The 16,083-nt window shown below is 39.3% G+C and overlaps 1 protein-coding gene across 1 annotated transcript in view; it reads right to left on the bottom strand.

Annotated features, from left to right (window-relative positions):
* The window catches only part of LOC135462183 (dynein axonemal heavy chain 9-like), a 124,716-nt gene that overhangs the window by 103,669 nt on the left and 4,964 nt on the right, over window positions 1-16,083 (bottom strand). The window contains 5 exon segments of the mRNA XM_064739578.1: window positions 653-824; window positions 2,078-2,125; window positions 2,351-2,412; window positions 2,659-2,808; window positions 15,712-15,924. Coding sequence (XP_064595648.1) covers window positions 653-824; window positions 2,078-2,125; window positions 2,351-2,412; window positions 2,659-2,808; window positions 15,712-15,924 — 645 coding nt within the window.

The following is a 16,083-nucleotide window of genomic DNA, read 5'->3' as shown; positions in this document are numbered from 1 at the left end:
AGCACTCCCCTCACCTGTATTGTTGTGATGGACTCATGAAGTCCCATGTACACATCCCAGGTACAGGCCTAATCACATGTACCCTAACCCCATATTGTAGTCAGCACTCCCTTCACCTGTATTGTTGTGATGGACTCATGAAGTCCCATGTACACATCCCAGGTACAGGCCTAATCACATCTACCCTAACCCCACACTGTTAGTCAGCACTCCCCTCACCTGTATTGTTGTGATGGACTCATGAAGTCCCATGTACACATCCCAGGTACAGGCCTAATCACATCTACCCTAACCCCACACTGTTAGTCAGCACTCCCCTCACCTGTATTGTTGTGATGGACTCATGAAGTCCCATGTACACATCCCAGGTACAGGCCTAATCACATCTACCCTAACCCCATATTGTAGTCAGCACTCCCCCATATTGTAGTCAGCACTCCCTTCACCTGTATTGTTGTGATGGACTCATGAAGTCCCATGTACACATCCCAGGTACAGGCCTAATCACATCTACCCTGACCCCACACTGTTAGTCAGCACTCCCCTCACCTGTATTGTTGTGATGGACTCATGAAGTCCCATGTACACATCCCAGGTACAGGCCTAATCACATCTACCCTGACCCCACACTGTTAGTCAGCACTCCCCTCACCTGTATTGTTGTGATGGACTCATGAAGACCCATGTACACATCCCAGGTGAAGGCATCTTCAGGTAAAGCCCTAACGATGTCTAGCTGCTTATTGGTCTCTTCCCTCAGAAACTTTGTGTCCATCTTCTGCCAGCGTTGTCTCTTCCACGTCAGCTGCTGTTCATCTATTACTCTGAAATTTAGAGACACTGGTTTATATTCATACAACCAATGAAATCATGTCCTCATAAAAACATCTTTAGTGTGATTATGAAGGAAAGATACATGTTTTCAGGATTACAATATCCTGAATACAAAACATAGAAAATTGTAGGTATGTACATGTGTGTGTTTGTGTGTGTATATATATATATATATATTTATATATATATATATATATATATATATATATATATATACACACACACACACAAGGTTATGGGTTTAACGTCGTACATAACAATTTTTCATTCATGTGATGACAAGGAGTCATTTGGTATTCGTATATATAATGTGTTCTTGAGGCAGGGTAAGTCCAAAGTGGTGCCACCAACGTGCTGCCGCCACTGAAGTATCATGCCGCAGACACCAGACATGACATGACACCCCACCCAGTCACATTATACTAATATCGGGCCAACCAGTCAGGTTTCCTTGCTCTAATCTCTCACTGATGAGCCAAGCAAGTAGCATTTTTGAAGTTGTTGGTATGACCTGACCCAGGTTCGATCTCGGGGTCTCCCGACTTCGAGGCGGATGCTCTAGCCATTAGGCCAGCAAAGATGTCAGAAAACTGTAGGTAAAGTCTGGATAGAAGTGTCATCAAGAAGATGGAGAATGACAACAAAAGTGATGCTTATGGGCAATACATATGTGAAATGTTGAACAAGATCCAAATCATCTCCTTTACATCTAAATAAGGGAATAATCTTCTTACTTTTATCAAAACTGATTGAAACCACACTAAAGTCATTGTCAGTGACAAGAAATATTTATTTATTTATTTATTTGATTGTTGTTTTACGCCGTACTCAAGAATATTTCACTTATATGATGGCGGCCAGCATTATGGTGGGTGGAAACCGGGCACAGACCGGGGGAAACCCATGACCATCCGCAGGTTGCTGGAAGACCTTCCCACTTACGGCCGGAGAGGAAGCCAGCATGAGCTGGACTTGAACTCACAGCGACCGCATTGGTGAGAGGCTCCTGGGTCATTACGCTGCGCTAGCGCGCTAACCGACTGAGCCACGGAGGCCCCGACAAGAAATAAGACAATTAATCCACTCATATAGGTCAGGGGACAAAAGTACCATGTGGACAATGACTTTACATATTAATGTTGAGGGAGGGATGGGTGCTGGGGGAGGGGTTATTATAATCCCAATTATAATGAAAATATTGCTATTCCATGTGCAACCCAAAATAATCTTGTTATGTACCAACCTGTACGTTTCCCACATCTGCTTTAGATTGTTCAGATCGTGACGACACCTGGTGGCAGAAAACAGAAATCTGTCAACTCTGGGTGTCAACAATGAGAAAACCAACAGTTCTGAAGAACTGACAAAAGACCATAAAACATTATTACACTTTGTTACAGCCAAACAAGTATTACTAGAATAATCGTAAGAAGAAAACGGGTAAGGAGCAAAAGATGGGATAACCTCTGATAGAGGTTACTGCATACAGAAAACATAAAAAATATAAGAAACTTACTCCGGCAAAAGGTCAAAGTTCACCACGGAGGCTTCCAACAACTCCTGTAGCTCAATCAGGTCCTGTTAAATAGATTATGACTCCTGTCAAATGAGGATAGCTGGCATGAGGACTTGGTGGGGTTGGACATTTATGACTCCTTCCAGATGATAATATCATCCTTAAGGACATGCTCCATAAATAAGGTATACACGTTAAAAGGTAATGGAAAACTAAAACCGATTTACTGTACATAGATACTGCTGACATATGTGGATATGCTGGCTTACCCAGCCTGTCAGTCTGAGTGTCACCTGGTCATACAATACCTGTGCCTCGTTCTCCAAAACCGTCAGGCGCTGTACAAACTGGTCAATAATGGTCCAGGCTGTGTCAATGCCACAGTCGCGGTTATACACATCACTGTTCTCAAGGTCCTTGTTCAGCTCCAAAACGCGGTCACCAAACGACTCTAGGTCCTGCAAACAGGACAATCATAATCACACATCATATAGTCATACAGGACACTACAAAAACACACTGGTGTTAAAAAGGCAATAAATCTTGAGGAAGACAGTCCTCCCGCGCTAAGTCACATCCACAAATACACAGCACATCAAGAATAACTCACAGTAGTGTTGTATAGTGTACACCTGTATATTCACTGTTGTCAGTGATTCCCTGTACTGACTACTGCATGCTGATTTGGGGACAAAAAACAATTACACAGATTTAGATAGATCCTACAGAGGATGAAGCAGGAAAGCTTGTTTTACTAAGGGACCATCCCAATAAATCCTTCAGCTTTTTCTTCTCCAATAAACCAATTCCAATCTTTTGCCCATTCAGTTTAAATGATTCAAATGAATCGAACAAATCCCAGTATTGGTTGGCCACTGTGTAGTGATACGTCTAAACATCGTTGTGTAAACATGCGATCTGTAAAGAGGATCTCTACTCCTGGAAACAAATCTGAAGAAACAACAACAACAGTGGTTCCACTCGTGAAACCTTTCCTCAAGAAAGGTTGTGTTTCAAACTTTATAACACATATTTTCACCATGCTTCCAGGTCTGTCGATGCCCAGTATGTAGGCCTGAACGTGTGGTTGGATATACATGCCAGAAACTGGCCTATGCCGTACAAGTACACTTGTGCCATGTCATACCAGATACTGCAGTAGAACAGCAGGTTTCTTACCAGCTGATGTCAAGTGCTAACCACTATCATGTGCAATGGGTGATTGTCCAAATTTAAGCAAATCTGTGCCTGAGATCTAAAGAATATTTAAATCAATTAATGTTAACTATTATATCCAGCCTTGTGGATCGGGTTTTGCTGGGCCATCATGCAAGCGTTGAGGATTCCCACTGACCAAGCCCTGCTTCCCGCTGATTAAAAGCTTTCGTTATCCTATTAAAGATATACATGTAACCAGGTGACAGCATCTACTCCCACCGAGTAAACAACACTTAACATACCTGTAAATACATAGAGAGTAGTAACTTCACAAGGCAGTAAGATTTAAACTATACCCATCATTTCAGGAACATTTTTATGGGCTGTAAACTCTAGAACATTGAACTTTCACCGATATATTTATAGATCTCGGGGACTGATACCATCACTGGATTTGACTTTCACTCAATACTGGACTTGTTATAGCAGAGTTTAACTCTGGATATGAGTATATTTCAATCATTGTGGTTGCTTACTACCCCACCCCTTTTGTGTAAGTATGAGTAAATAATGCGTACCTCCATTGATTGATTGATAATGTTAACATAGTATATATATGACATTTAATAGTTGTTGCTACAGTTATAAGGGATTTTTCTTGTAAGTACCATTTTTCAGTATGAATGTAGCTTATCATAGTCACTTGCTGTTTAAAAGATAATAATTGCTGACGTTTTAAACAGTAACATTAGCTGAGTTTCTATTAGGTCAGTCCCTGTGAACTAGATTTTGTTGTCAGCTGTCATTCGTAGTTGAAGGCATTTTTAGACATTTACGACAAGATGTAACCATAGTTTTATCATTGAAATCATTCTACGACAGGTTTAGATTAGTGAGTGGTGATTCTCACGTAGTAATAGTCCTGGAAATCGGTTTAGAGTAGGACTTGTGCGGTTATAACAACGACATCGGTCGAAGAATTTAGCATTACGTTGTTGTTGTTGTGGATATTCTCCTATTACTTTGTTTTGGGAATGTTTGCCTTGAAATCTAAGAGTTGGATTTGATGAAATATGGTTGAGTGTGTGGCAGATATACACTAGGAAGCGTTTGATAGCAGTACTTACTCATGATGGCATAGTTTTAATGTACATTTTTCGTCAAGTTTACTCCTGAAAATTATCTCCTACAGTTTTCTTGAGCCAGACATTTTACGCGTAAGTGTGATGCATATGGTAATTTTTATGCATACATCGACTCTTGTAGATGTGAGATAAACTTTTTAATTAACGTCATGGATGAAGGGAATTATTACGTCTTTTGGTGATTTTAATTGTTGATTTTTAAGTATGAAATTACTTAAGAAGTTTTCAACGTTTGGAGGGAAAAACTTATTTTCCACGTCAATGATAGTGATGGGATTTTAGCAGGTTTGTGACTGACGTGCAGCTATTTTGCTGGTTAGCCAATCACATAGATGGATTCCGCACTTAAGCTCCGCCTACTTTGTGGAAAATCAAAAAAATCAGCGTCAGAATGAATATTGATGAGAGGTCTCGAAGGCCGAATAGTACACATCGTTCATGTACGTATCTGTGCTAAACTCAAAATATAATCTAGTAACTCAGTTAAAACCTACCATAAAGCGTTGAACAAGTGGTGCCAGATCGTTTCGGTGAATTCATAAAATTGGATGCCATTAAGTGTAGTCCTTGATTGATGACGAACAGAACGATTCCTGTCGTCATTGACAGCTGCAGTTCCCGAGTGCAGATGAACTAGGATCCACGGACAATACATTGACAGAATCGGCCGGTGAAGCATCTCTAGGGAAATTTCGGCAGTGCTTAAAGTTAGTGTGGATGGAGTCTCTAGGTACTAGGTGAAGTATCAAGGGTGCAGATGCACTAGGATCTAAAGGGAATACCTTAATGGGATCGGCCGATGTAGAGTATTTCTAGAGGAAGTTTTGGCAGTGTTTAAATGTTAGTGTGGATAGAGTCAGTAAATACTAGATGAAGTATCAGGAACTGAGGAGCTTCTGGGATAACAGGTTCACCATAATGATACATAAGTGCTGTGTTTTGATGAATCAGAAACACCACATCTCTATCATCAGCTTACTTGTACATAGGGAAAATAAAACTGTTGTTGTTTAATGATGAACTGAACATTCTTTCTGGACCTTCGTCAATTCATATTTATTTCACCACTGGAATTCATGGTTTTTCTGCAGTCTATAATATGGAAGCTGGATTATTTAAACAAGGAAGAATGGAATCTACCTGGAACTCAAAATCATGTTTCGATGCCTCAACAAATTTGGTGTAAATGTTTACATCATCCCATGGTTTGTACCAAAATTCACAAGGTGCTACCAAAGGGTGAATGAATTCACGAGAACAGGTACTCACCATAGATTTTCACAGTAAAAAGGAAATGTAATCGCTCTACACTTGAACAGTGATAACGATTGAATGCTACAATACATATTGTACAAATTGTCATTATATTGTTCAACTGAAAAGTTTGTCAAGAAGGTAGTTCAGTTCAATCGAAGTCTGAAAGAATTTAGTGAGGCCTCGACAAGATGTGAGCAGAGGTAACACATTTACTGGAAATGACATGCCACAAGATACTGCATCATTCATGCCTTCAAGCATACATTTCCTGGAAATGACATGCCACCTCATACTGCATCATTCATGTCTTCAAGCATACATTTCCTGGAAATGACATGCCACATCATACTGCATCATTCAGGTCTTCAAGAAAACATGTACTAGAAATGACATGCCACATCATACTGCATCATTCATGTCTTCAAGCAGACATGTACTAGAAATGACATGCCACATCATACTGTATCATTCATGTCTTCAAGCACACGTTTACTGGAAATGACACACCACATCATACTGCATCATTCATGTCTTCAAGCATACATTTACTGGAAATGACATGCCACATCATACTGCATCATTCATGTCTTCAAGCATACATTTACTGGAAATGACATGCCACATCATACTGCATCATTCAGGTCTTCAAGCATACATTTCCTGGAAATGACACGCCACATCATGCTGCATCATTCATGTCTTCAAGCAAACATGTACTAGAAATGATATGGCATATCATACTGCATCATTCATGTCTTCAAGCAAACATGTACTAGAAATGACATGCTACATCATACTGCATCATTCAGGTCTTCAAGTATACATTTCCTGGAAATGACATGCTACATCATACTGCATCATTCAGGTCTTCAAGTATACATTTCCTGGAAATGACATGCTACATCATACTGCATCATTCAGGTCTTCAAGTACACATTTACTGGAAATGACACGCCACATCATGCTGCATCATTCATGTCTTCAAGCAAACATGTACTAAAAATGACATGCCAAATCATACTGCATCATTCATGTTTTCAAGCATACATTTACTGGAAATGACATGCCACATCATACTGCATCATTCAGGTCTTCAAGCAAACATTTCCTGAAAATGACATGCCACATCATACTTCATCATTCATATCTTCAAGCATACATTTCCTGGAAATAATATGCCACAGCAAACTGCATCATTCAGGTCTTCAAGTAAACATTTACTGAAAATGACATGCCACATCAAACTGTATCATTCATGTCTTCAAGCATACATTTACTGAAAAGGACATGCCACATCATACAGCATCATTCAGGTCTTCAAGCATACATTTCCTGGAAATGACATGCCACATCATACTGCATCATTCATGTTTTCAAGCATACATTTACTGGAAATGACATGCCACATCATACAGCATCATTCGGGTCTTCAAGCATACATTTCCTGGAAATGACATGCCACATCATACAGCATCATTCATGTCTTCAAGCAAGCATTTCCTGGAAATGACACGCCACATCATACAGCATCATTCAGGTCTTCAAGCATACATTTCCTGGAAATGACATGCCACATCATACTGCATCATTCAGGTCTTCAAGCATACATTTACTTGAAATGACATGCCACATCATACTTCATCATTCAGGTCTTCAAGCATACATTTCCTGGAAATGACATGCCACATCATACTTCATCATTCATGTCTTCAGACAAACATTTCCTGGAAATGACATGCCACATCATACAGCATCATTCATGTCTTCAAGCATACATTTCCTGGAAATGACATGCCACATCATACTGCATCATTCAGGTCTTCAAGTATACATTTCCTGGAAATGACACGCCACATCATGCTGCATCATTCATGTCTTCAAGCAACATGCATTAGAAATGACATGCCACATCATACTGCATCATTCATGTCTTCAAGCAAACATTTCCAAGAAATGACATGCCACATCATACTGCATCATTCATGTCTTCAAGCACACATTTTCTGGAAATGACATGCCACATCATACAGCATCATTCATGTCTTCAAGCACACATTTACTGGAAATGACATGCCACATCAAACTGCATCATTCATGTCTTGAAGCATACATTTCCTGGAAATGATATGCCACATCATTCTGCACCAGTCTTCAAGCTTACATTTCCTAAAAATGACATACCGCATCGTACTGCATCATTCACGTCTTCAAGCAAACATGTACTAGAAATGACACGCCACATCATACTGCATCATTCATGTCTTCAAGCAAGCATTTCCTAGAAATGACATGCCACATCGTACTGCATCATTCAGGTCTTCAAGCAAACATTTCCAAGAAACGACATGCCACATCATACTGCATCATTCATGTCTTCAAGCACACATTTTCTGGAAATGACATGCCACATCATACAGCATCATTCATGTCGTCAAGCACACATTTACTGGAAATGACATGCCACATCATACTAAAATGACATGCCACATCAAACTGCATCACTCATGTCTTCAAGCATACATTTCCTGGAAATGACATGCCACATCAAACTGCATCATTCACGTCTTGAAGCATACATTTCCTGGAAAGGACATGCCACATCATACACCATCATTCATGTCTTCAAGCATACATTTCCTGGAAATGACATGCCACATCATACAGCATCATTCATGTCTTCAAGTATACATTTCCTGGAAATGACATGCCACATCATACTAAAATGACATGCCACATCAAACTGCATCACTCATGTCTTCAAGCATACATTTCCTGGAAATGACATGCCACATCATACTGCATTATTCATGTCTTCAAGCATACATTTCCTGGAAATGACATGCCACATCATACTGCATCATTCAGGTCTTCAAGTATACATTTCCTGGAAATGACACCCCACATCATACAGCATCATTCATGTCTTCAAGCTTACATTTACTGGAAATGACATGCCATATCATACTGCATCATTCATGTCTTCAAGCAAACATGTACTAGAAATGACATGCCACATCATACTGCATCATTCAGGTCTTCAAGCATACATTTCCTGAAAATGACATGCCACATCATACTGCATCATTCATGTCTTCAAGCAAACATGTACTAGAAATGACATGCCACATCATACTGCATCATTCAGGTCTTCAAGCATACATTTACTGGAAATGACATGCCACATCATACTGCATCATTCATGTCTTCAAGCATACATTTCCTGGAAATGACATGCCACATCATACTGCATCATTCAGGTCTTCAAGTATACATTTCCTGGAAATGACACCCCACATCATACAGCATCATTCATGTCTTCAAGCATACATTTCTTGGAAATGACATGCCACATCATACTGCATCATTCAGGTCTTCAAGCACACATTTTCTGGAAATGACATGCCACATCATACAGCATCATTCATGTCTTCAAGCATACCTTTACTGGAAATGACATGCCACATCAAACTGCATCATTCATGTCTTGAAGCATACATTTCCTGGAAAGGACATGCCACATCATACTGCACCAGTCTTCAAGCTTACATTTCCTGGAAATGACATACCGCATCGTACTGCATCATTCACGTCTTCAAGCAAACATGTACTAGAAATGACATGCCACATCATACTGCATCATTCATGTCTTCAAGCAAGCATTTCCTAGAAATGACATGCCACATCGTACTGCATCATTCATGTCTTCAAGCAAACATTTCCAAGAAACGACATGCCACATCATACTGCATCATTCATGTCTTCAAGCACACATTTTCTGGAAATGACATGCCACATCATACAGCATCATTCATGTCTTCAAGCACACATTTACTGGAAATGACATGCCACATCAAACTGTATCATTCACGTCTTGAAGCATACATTTCCTGGAAAGGACATGCCACATCATACAGCATCATTCATGTCTTGAAGCATACATTTCCTGGAAATGACATGCCACATCATACAGCATCATTCATGTCTTCAAGTATACATTTCCTGGAAATGACATGCCACATCATACTGAAATGACATGCCACATCAAACTGCATCACTAATGTCTTCAAGCATACATTTCCTGGAAATGACATGCCACATCATACTGCATTATTCATGTCTTCAAGCATACATTTCCTGGAAATGACATGCCACATCATACTGCATCATTCAGGTCTTCAAGTATACATTTCCTGGAAATGACACCCAACATCATACAGCATCATTCAGGTCTTCAAGCATACAATTACTGGAAATGACATGCCACATCATACTGCATCATTCATGTCTTCAAGCAAACATGTACTAGAAATGACATGCCACATCATACTGCATCATTCATGTCTTCAAGCATATATTTCCTGGAAATGACATGCCACATCATACTGCATCATTCAGGTCTTCAAGTATACATTTCCTGGAAATGACACCCCACATCATACAGCATCATTCATGTCTCTAAGCAAACATTTTCTGAAAATGACATGCCACATCATACTGCATCATTCAGGTCTTCAAGCATACATTTACTGGAAATGACATACCACATCATACTGCATCATTCAGGTTTCTAAGCATACATTTCCTGAAAATGATACGCCACATCATACTTCATCATTCAGGTCTTCAAGTATACATTTCCTGGAAATGACACGCCACATCATGCTGCATCATTCATGTCTTCAAGCAAACATGTACTAGAAATGACATGCCAAATCATACTGCACAATTCAGGTTTCTAAGCAAATATTTACTGAAAATGACATACCGCATCAAACTGCATCATTCATGTCTTCAAGCATACATTTCCTGGAAATTACATGCCACATCATACTGCATAATTCATGTCTTCAAGCATACATTTCCTGGAAATGACATGCCACATCATACTGCATAACTCATGTCTTCAAGCATACAATTCCTGGAAATGACATGCCACATCATACTGTATCATTCATGTCTTCAAGCAAGCATTTCCTGGAAATGACATGCCACATCATACTGCATCATTCAGGTCTTCAAGCATACATTTCCTGGAAATGACATGCCACATCATACTGCATCATTCAGGTCTTCAAGAAAACATGTACTAGAAATGACATGCCACATCATACTGCATCATTCATGTCTTCAAGCAAACATGTACTTGAAATGACATGCCACATCATACTGTATCATTCATGTCTTCAAGCACACGTTTACTGGAAATGACATGCCACATCATACTGTATCATTCATGTCTTCAAGCAAGCATTTCCCGGAAATGACATGCCACATCATACAGCATCATTCATGTCTTCAAGCATACCTTTACCGGAAATGACATGGCATATCATACTGCATCATTCATGTCTTCAAGCAAACATGTACTAGAAATGACATGCCACATCATACTGCATCATTCATGTCTTCAAGCAAACATGTACCAGAAATGACATGCCACATCTTACGGCATCATTCATGTCTTCAAGCAAACATGTACTAGAAATGACATGCCACATCATACTGTATCATTCATGTCTTCAAGCACACGTTTACTGGAAATGACATGCCACATCATACTGCATCATTCATGTCTTCAAGCATACATTTCTTGGAAATGACATGCCACATCATACTGTATCATTCATGTCTTCAAGCATACAATTCTTGGAAATGACATGCCACATCATACTGCATCATTGAGGTCTTTAAGCAAACATTTTCTGAAAATGACATGCCACATCAAACTGTATCATTCATGTCTTCAAGCATACATTTCCTAAAAAAAGACATGCCACATCATACTGCATCATTCAGGTTTCTAAGCAAACATTTACTGAAAATGACATGCCACATCAAACTGTATCATACATGTCTTGAAGCATACATTTCTTGAAAATGACATGCCACATCATACTTCATCATTCAGGTCTTCAAGTATACATTTCCTGGAAATGACACCCCACATCATACAGCATCATTCATGTCTTCAATCATACATTTACTGAAAATGACATGCCACATCATACTTCATCATTCAGGTCTTCAAGTATACATTTCCTGGAAATGACACGCCACATCATGCTGCATCATTCATGTCTTCAAGCATACAATTCCTGGAAATGACATGCCACATCATACTTCATCATTCAGGTCTTCAAGTATACATTTCCTGGAAATGACACGCCACATCATACTGCACAATTCAGGTCTTCAAGCATACATTTCCTGGAAATGACAATGCCATATTAAACTGCATCATTCAGATCTTCAAGCATACATTTCCTGGAAATGACACGCCACATCATGCTGCATCATTCATGTCTTCAAGCAAACATGTACTAGAAATGACATGCCAAATCATACTGCACAATTCAGGTTTCTAAGCAAATATTTACTGAAAATGACATACCGCATCAAACTGCATCATTCATGTCTTCAAGCATACATTTCCTGGAAATGACAATGCCATATCAAACTGCATCATTCAGATCTTCAAGCAAGCATTTCCTGGAAATGACATGCCACATCATACTGCATCATTCATGTCTTCAAGCATACATTTCCTGGAAATGACACGCCACATCATACTGCATCATTTATGTCTTCAAGCATACATTTCCTGGAAATGACATGCCACATCATACAGCATCATTCATGTCTTCAAGCATACATTTCCTGGAAATGACATGCCACATCATACTACATCATTCATGTCTTCAAGCATACCTTTACTGGAAAGGACATGCTGAATCATACTGCATAATTCAGATCTTCAAGCATACATTTCCTGGAAATGACATGCCACATCATACTGCATCATTCATGTCTTCAAGCACACATTTACTGGAAATGAGATGCCACAACATACTGCATAATTCAGGTCTTGAACCATACATTTACTGGAAATGACATGCTGAATCATACTGCATCATTCAGGTTTCTAAGCAAACATTTACTGAAAATGACATGCCACATCAAACTGTATCATTCATGTCTTCAAGCATACATTTCTTGGAAATGACATACCACATCATACTGCATCATTCAGGTTTCTAAGCAAACATTCACTGAAAATGACATGCCACATCAAACTCTATCATTCATGTCTTCAAGCATACATTTACTGGAAATGACATACCACATCATACTGCATCATTCAGGTTTCTAAGCAAACATTTACTGAAAATGACATGCCACATCAAACTGTATCATTCATGTCTTCAAGCAAACATGTACTAGAAATGACATACCACATCATACTGCATCATTCATGTTTCTAAGCAAACATTTACTGAAAATGACATGCCACATCAAACTGTATCATTCATGTCTTCAAGCAAACATGTACTAGAAATGACATGCCACATCATACTGCATCATTCAGGTTTCTAAGCAAACATTTACTGAAAATGACATGCCACATCAAACTGTATCATTCATGTCTTCAAGCATACATTTACTGGAAATGACATACCACATCATACTGCATCATTCAGGTTTCTAAGCAAACATTTACTGAAAATGACATGCCACATCAAACTGTATCATTCATGTAGTCAAGCAAACATGTACTAGAAATGACATACCACATCATACTGCATCATTCAGGTTTCTAAGCAAACATTTACTGAAAATGACATGCCACATCAAACTGTATCATTCATGTCTTCAAGCAAACATGTACTAGAAATGACATGCCACATCATACTGCATCATTCAGGTTTCTAAGCAAACATTTACTGAAAATGACATGCCACATCAAACTGTATCATTCATGTCTTCAAGCATACATTTCTTGGAAATGACATGCCACATCATACTGCATCATTCAGGTCTCTAAGCAAACATTTTCTGAAAATGACATGCCACATCATACTGCATCATTCAGGTCTTCAAGCATACATTTACTGGAAATGACATACCACATCATACTGCATCATTCAGGTTTCTAAGCAAACATTTACTGAAAATGACATGCCACATCAAACTGTATCATTCATGTCTTCAAGCATACATTTCTTGGAAATGACACGCCACATCATACTGCATCATTCAGGTTTCTAAGCAAACATTTACTGGAAATGACATACCACATCATACTGCATCATTCAGGTTTCTAAGCAAACATTTACTGAAAATGACATGCCACATCAAACTGTATCATTCATGTCTTCAAGCATACATTTCTTGGAAATGACATGCCACATCATACTGCATCATTCAGGTCTTCAAGCAAACATTTACTGAAAATGACACGCCACATCAAACTGTATCATTCATGTCTTCAAGCAAACATTTACTGAAAATGACACGCCACATCATACTGCATCATTCAGGTCTTCAAGCAAACATTTACTGAAAATGACACGCCACATCAAACTGTAGCATTCATGTCTTTAAGCATACATTTACTGAAAATGACATGCCACATCATACTGCATTATTCATGTCTTCAAGCATACATTTTCTGAAAATGACATGCCACATCATACTGTATCATTCATGTCTTCAAGCATACATTTCTTGGAAATGACATGCCACATCATACTGCATCATTCATGTCTTCAAGCATACATTTCCTGGAAATGACATGCCACATCATACTGCATCATTCATGTCTTCAAGCATACATTTACTGGAAATGACATGCCACATCACACTGCATCATTCATGTCTTCAAGCATACATTTACAGGAAATGACATGCCACATCATACTGCATCATTCAGGTCTTCAAGCATACATTTAGGATGATTAGTGTATACATAAATACGCATATGGATCAGGCAATTCTTTGCAAATCTAATTTTAATGCAGACATTAAAAGTCATGTTGTCTTGGGAATTGAGGGATACCTTCCAGAACCTTGCATGTAACAGGGACACAGGTGACACATGAAATGTAGTTTGTCTGTACAGATGACAGGTAGGCTAGCATTTCCTTCTACAGTCAGTTTTCAAGCAAGTTCTGGTGGGGAATCCATAAATCAGGCTTAGTTGTGAACTGAGCAAACACTGTTTATACTCTGTATTAAACTGCTTACAGCTTTTCTTGGTAACACATACCAAGCCACCCTTCCCAGAGATTGTTTTCTTATTTATTTGATTGGCGTTTTACTCCGTACTCAAGAATATTTCTTTTATACGCCAACCAACATTATGGCGGGAGGAAACCGGGGCAGAGCTCTGGGGATCCATCCACAAGTAGCTGGCAGACCTTCCCACATATGGCTGGAGAAGATGCCAGCATGAGCTGGACCTGAATACACAGTGACCACATTGGTAAGAGGCTCCTGGGTCATTACGCTGCGCTAGCGCACTAACCAACTCCCAGAAATTGACAAATTCTCCCAATATACTGTGATAACAGTGGGCTTTGAAGTCATTATGATAAAAGTGTACACTATACATGAAGGTAATTCTTCCACTTCCTTCAAATACTTTTGGAAATAAATAAATAAATAAAAGATGAGAAAGCTAAACAAAAAAGAACCACGAAAACTGAATCTATCCTAATTTGGTACATGTATTTAGTTTACTGCATTCTAAATGTATCGTGTAGACAAGAAAAATATGGTTAACACATCTGGGCATTATCCCATCAGTTCTAATCCGTGAAACATGTTGTTGTAGTCGACACTCCCAACAGTACTAGCAAGACTACTTTTGCCAGGCCTGCTCCCTCTACCGAAAAAAACAAAACAAAAAACAATGAACATCGTCGTTTGTGTTCATTTGTTTCATTCATTTTAACCAAACACAAAGGAAAGAATTTATGGGGACGGTCCATAATGAGTCTTGTACTGACACAGCTGACCCACCTGAGTGATGCTTGCTGACTCTTCTTGGATCCTGGGCCCCAGCCTCTGCTTTGCCAGGGACACTTTAGTTTTCAGATTGCTCCAGCGACTTGGTGCGGCCATGAACAGGCTCTCAGTTCTCGCTGATAAACTCTGCCCGTACTTCTTCAGTAGCTGCACCGTCCTGTTCATAGCACTGAACTTCCCATCCATCTCTGCCTGCTGAGCAGAAACCTGCCAATGCGAGTCACAAATGCTGTTCATGCATCAGAAGACAAACATCACTGACAATGACATACAATCATGCATCAGACAGGCAAACATGACTGACAATGACAAACAATCATGCATCAGACAGGCAAACATGACCGACCATGACATACAATCATACAT

The sequence above is a fragment of the Liolophura sinensis genome, chromosome 1 (assembly GCF_032854445.1).
Source record: "Liolophura sinensis isolate JHLJ2023 chromosome 1, CUHK_Ljap_v2, whole genome shotgun sequence".
Lineage (NCBI taxonomy): Eukaryota > Metazoa > Mollusca > Polyplacophora > Chitonida > Chitonidae > Liolophura > Liolophura sinensis.
Note: the sequence above shows the minus strand (reverse complement) of the source record. Positions and strands in the feature narration are given on the sequence as shown.